Source organism: Paralichthys olivaceus, chromosome 3 (assembly GCF_024713975.1).
Source record: "Paralichthys olivaceus isolate ysfri-2021 chromosome 3, ASM2471397v2, whole genome shotgun sequence".
NCBI lineage: Eukaryota > Metazoa > Chordata > Actinopteri > Pleuronectiformes > Paralichthyidae > Paralichthys > Paralichthys olivaceus.
Window position 1 is genome coordinate 537,501 of NC_091095.1, and position 5,000 is coordinate 542,500.

At 46.4% G+C, this 5,000-nt stretch overlaps 1 protein-coding gene across 12 annotated transcripts in view; it reads right to left on the reverse strand.

Moving 5' to 3' along the window:
• The window catches only part of nfia (nuclear factor I/A), a 128,679-nt gene that overhangs the window by 15,195 nt on the left and 108,484 nt on the right, over positions 1–5,000 (reverse strand). For 10 of the 12 annotated variants that reach the window (XM_069520066.1, XM_069520059.1, XM_069520027.1 and 7 more), the window contains 3 exons: positions 4,092–4,209; positions 2,845–2,972; positions 1,575–1,625 (listed from right to left, as the gene is read on the reverse strand). In XM_069520066.1, the coding sequence (XP_069376167.1) occupies positions 1,575–1,625; positions 2,845–2,972; positions 4,092–4,209 (297 nt within the window). The remainder of the gene's footprint in view (positions 1–1,574; positions 1,626–2,844; positions 2,973–4,091; positions 4,210–5,000) is intronic. The other 2 variants (XM_069520079.1, XM_069520064.1) reach the window with 1 other exon arrangement.

Here is a 5,000-nt window from a genome sequence, read left to right on the forward strand (position 1 = left end):
GTAAGAAAATTGTTGCTGAATAAAATATGCCAACACAAAGTTGTGTTGTTAAATCAGATGTTGTGTATTTACTTGATTTAAATGGATCAAACTCTCCAAAGAAATGAAGAACTTATTCAAAATAAAAGACTCCTTTGATCTGATTGGTCCGTTTGGACTCTGTGGAGCGCCTTCTCTCAACAACGTTTGCTTCTACGTTAATTTCACCTTCAACGATTCACGTCACTTCTTCAACCTTCGTTATTGTACAAAATATTTCCCCTGGTCTCAGTGATACTGTTAAAGTTTATAAAGTTGGTAAAAACAGTGTTTGATTAACAAAGTTGACTTCATCTGCTGATTTATCACTTTGAACAAACTCATTCATTTGAGTACTTTCAACATTTCAGCAAATTTGAAGAAACATTTGATTCTGAAACTTTTCTGGAAAAACTGGAGAATATTTCTTATTTATTAAAAATATATTGATATGAAATAAGACACTGTTTCATCGGAGTGTTGTAACTGCTGTCACCTCCGTGTGTGAGTGTGTGTGAGTGTGTGTGTGTGTGTGTGTGTGTGTGTGTGAGTGATGAACAATTGAAGAGGTTTTGTCAGGTGGAATCGAGACAGTCTGCTCAGCACTTTCTATCTATCCATCCATCCATCCATCTAAAATATATCCTTCCTTCCTCTTCTCAACTTTTTTCTGAGCTGTGATGACTCTCACTCACTCACACACACACAGACACACACTCACTCTCACTCACTCACACACACACACACACACACACACTGCAGTTTTTCCCTCGCAGGCATCAACAAATTATTAAACAGTCATGATGATGTCATCAGCATGCTGCGGGGGACATGGTGGTCGTGGAGGTGAGGGTGGGGGTGGGGGGGTGGGGTGATGGGAGCTGCACCACAGATTCTTCACAACCAAAAACTCAGACAATAAAGAAGGAGAGAATAGGAGGAAAGGAAATAAAAGGAAAAAAGGGAGGAGTGCAGGAAGGAAAGGAGGGGAGGAAAAGAGGAGGAAGAGTAGAGTCAAACGAAAGAAGACAGAAAGGAAAAGAGGAGGGAAGAGGAAGAGGGAGGAACAGAGGAAGATTCGAGAAGTAGCAGCAAAAAAATATCTACCAGACTAAACCAGACACGTCACAACACCAAAGACCAAGACAAACCAAAACCCATCCAGGAGAGGAGGAGGAGGAGGAGGAGGAGGAAGATGAAGAAGAAGAGGAGGAGGAAGAAAACGAGCAGGAGGAGGAAGAGGGGGAAGAAGAGAAGGAAGAAGAGGAGCAGGAGGAGGAGGAAGAAGAAGAGCAGGAGGAGAAGGAAGAAGAGGAGCAGGAGGAGGAGGAAGAAGAAGAGCAGGAGGAGGAGGAAGAAGAGAAGGAAGAAGAGGAGCAGGAGGAGGAGGAAGAAGAAGAGCAGGAGGAGGAGGAAGAAGAGGAGGAAGAAGAGGAGCAGGAGGAGGAGGAAGAAGAGGAGCAGGAGGAAGAGGAAGAAGAGGAGGAAGAAGAGGAGGAGGTAACGGTTTCACAGACACGTAGACAGAAAAGAAAAAGGCGTGTTGACATCTTTACCTTGTCGGGAGATGAACGAGCTAGCTAGAGAGCCACGCAGCTTATATCCAGCTTTCCAACGCAAGAAGAGAGAAAGAACAGAAACGAAAAGAGGAAAGAAAAAGAAAAGAAGCATGAATATACTGGCGGAGAGAGAGAGAGAGAGAGAGAGAGAGAGGTGGAGGCAGAACCTCAACCATCACTGAGTGAGCGAGTGAGGACCAGGAAATAGTCTGATCCCACCCACAGATATCTAGGGTCACATTAACCTGCTAACCCCCCCACAGGTGCTGTGTGCGATCTGATTGGTTTGATTTCATGTGGGGGTGGAGTTAGAACCCACGATGTCCTCAGCAGTAAATCATCAAACCTTCAGTTTGCTTCTGTTTGAAATCAACACTGTGTAACTGTGACAGCGCCCCCTGCAGGCTCACATGATGAACTCTGTTGGTATCTGTCTCATATTACCCATGATCCTCTGCTTCCTACAACCAGAAGAGCTGCTGCTGTAACAAATCCACCAAACTGTTGAGAATCCATGTTTGAATGTTTCCTGCTGAACACTGGAGATAAACTTCTCAGTGTTTTGAGCTGATCACAGTTCAGCTTCACTCGTCAACCGTCTGGACGACGGATGTTTCACTGCTGAGGACATGACGTGAATTTACTAGAACCTCAGATCAACATGGTGGAAAAGTTCAGTTGGAATTGTGTGAGGGACAGACGCTCGTGTCACAGTGACCACCGCACCGCGAGGAATCTTTAGAACAAATGTTGTCCTGTAAGAATGGGGCTGTGGTCCAACCAATCAAAAGAGACACCCGCCAGTGTCCCGCCTACAAAGTCTGAGCGGTTGACGAGCACGAGGTCGTAGCTGTGGCTCAGAGTGAAAACTTCACTAAGTTCAGTCTCTGTTAGTTTGGACCAATAATGATTCACATGCTACAAATGTGATTTGGATTGATTGGTTGAAGAGCAGGTGAGGAAAATAAATTCACACCAATTCAGATTTAATGATGAGAAACAGAGTTTAAATCACAGCATCAACATGATTTCAACAGAAAAAGCCAATCAGAGAGAGGGAGTGAGTCACTCACACACACACAGAGTCACACTGAAGCGTCGCTGTGTTCCAAAGCTGCTTTGGAAGGTTAGGCAGGTTAAAGTGGGGATGTGTATGAAGTGTGTGTGTATGGTGGAGGGAGGGGGGGAGGGGGTATATTAGGTGTGGGGTTGATGGTCTGGACTGAAGGGGGGGGCAGGTTATTAGAGAGAGTGGGGGGGTTGGTACCTGGCTCCACGTCGTGCCAGCTGCTGGCCTGACTGCCACTGCCCGGGGATCGACCCTGACCCGGGTAGTACGACTCCTCTCCTGGACTGTCCACGTCCTCCTCCATACACTTTATCCTCTTCGCGGAGCTGGACAGAGACACACACACACACACACACACACACACAGGATTCACAGTCTGATAATAACACAAACACGATCATGTGATGAAGAGCGTGATGAAGAGCATGTAACTGTAACTGCGCCCCCTGCTGCTACACCTGGTGATTTATTTTGTTGAGCTCCATGTCCGTGTGTTTTTGACTAGAGATAAAACAAAGTCTATCAAAAGCTGCTTTCAGACAAGGACTGACATGTTCCTGACATGTTCCTGACATGTTCCTGACATGTTCTGTATGTGAGAACACAGCTCCTCTTACTGCAGCATGAGTCCAGGAGCCTCATGAGGTTTCTAACACGTGATGGACGTGAAACCGTCCATGTAGAAGACAAAGACGTCAACGAGGAGATTCTAGATGTTTTGGTGATGAGGGCCGACGCCGGTGTGGATGAGCTGAAAACAACAACACTGAACTTTCCACAGCAGAGTTTAGACGTCATGCTGTGTGTGTGTGTGTGTGTGTGTGTGTGTGTGTGTGTGTGTGTGTGTGTGTGTGTGTGTGTGTGTAGGATGTCTCTGGAGAGATGTTCAGAGTCAGAGAGCAGCGAGAGAGAGAGAGAGGGAGTGTAAAAAGTCAGAGGACACACACACACAGCTTGTCTGAGTCAGTGATTCAGAGTGTGTGTGTGTGTGTTTGTGTTTGTGTGTGTGTGTGTGTGTGTGTGTGTGTGTGTGTGTGTGTGCGTGTGTGTGTGTGTGCTGCAGGGCAGGTATCTCAGCAGACAGACAGACGACTCTTGTGACCGCATCGATTTAACAGAGGAGGTCAGGGCAAACCCTGCAAGCATGTGTGTGTGTGAGTGTGTGTGTGAGTGTGTGTGTGAGAGTATGTGTGTGTGAGTGTGAGTGTGTGTGTGTGTGAGAGTATGTGTGTGTGTGAGTGTGTGTGTGAGAGTGTGTGTGTGTGTAGTTAAGCTTTGTGAAGGCTAAACATGAAAGAGTACCACTGGGGACACACAGCTCTGTGACACATGTGTGTATATAACTATGTATTTTAAACATGTTTGTGTCATGCTAATGTGTGTGTGTTTGTGTGTGTGTGTGTGTGTGTGTGTGTGTGTGTATGTGTGTGTGTATGTGTGTGTACCTGGAAGAGGAGGTGCTGGGCAGGGGTCTCCTCATGGCTCCTGGACTCATGCTGTAGTAGGAGGAGCTGTCCAGGTCGGCCAATGAGAAGTTAGGACCAGTGCCAGCTGCAATGGGAGCTGGGACAGAGAGAGAGAAATATATAGATTATATACAGTCAGTGTCTTTATATACAGTCAGTGATCATCTTTATATACAGTCAGTGATCATCTTTATATACAGTCAGTGTCTTTATATACAGTCAGTGATCATCTTTATATACAGTCAGTGATCATCTTTATATACAGTCAGTGATCATCTTTATATACAGTCAGTGTCTTTATATACAGTCAGTGATCATCTTTATATACAGTCAGTGATCGTCTTTATATACAGTCAGTGGTTATATATAATAGTAATTTAATTCCTCCTCCCTCATATTTTCTCAGTTTAAATATCAGCCCACAGCTTCTGATGGTGTTCGTTTATATAACGGAGCCTAATCTTTGTTTATGAGAGTCGTTTGTAGATGACATCATCTACAAACAAAAACAAGCCACACTCGTCTTCCTCTCTCTCCCTCTCTCTCCCTCTCTCTCCCTCTCTCTCCCTCTCTCTCCCTCTCTGATCTGTCCATCTCCTGACATCTACCCTCCTCCACATCTCACTCCCTCTCTCTTCCTCTGCTGCTCTCAGCTCAGCCACAAAGGCCCGGGAGGGCTTTCACTGTTAGAGAGGGAGGGAGAAAGAGGGGTGAGAGGGAGAGAGAGGGAGGGGGGGAGAAAGAGAGAGAGGGGTGAGGGAGGGAGAGGGAGGGGGGAGGGAGGGAGAAAGAGAGAGAGGGGTGAGGGAGGGAGAGGGAGGGAGGAAGAGGGGTGAGAGGGAGAGAGAGGGAGGGGGGAGGGAGGGAGAAAGAGAGAGAGGGGTGAGG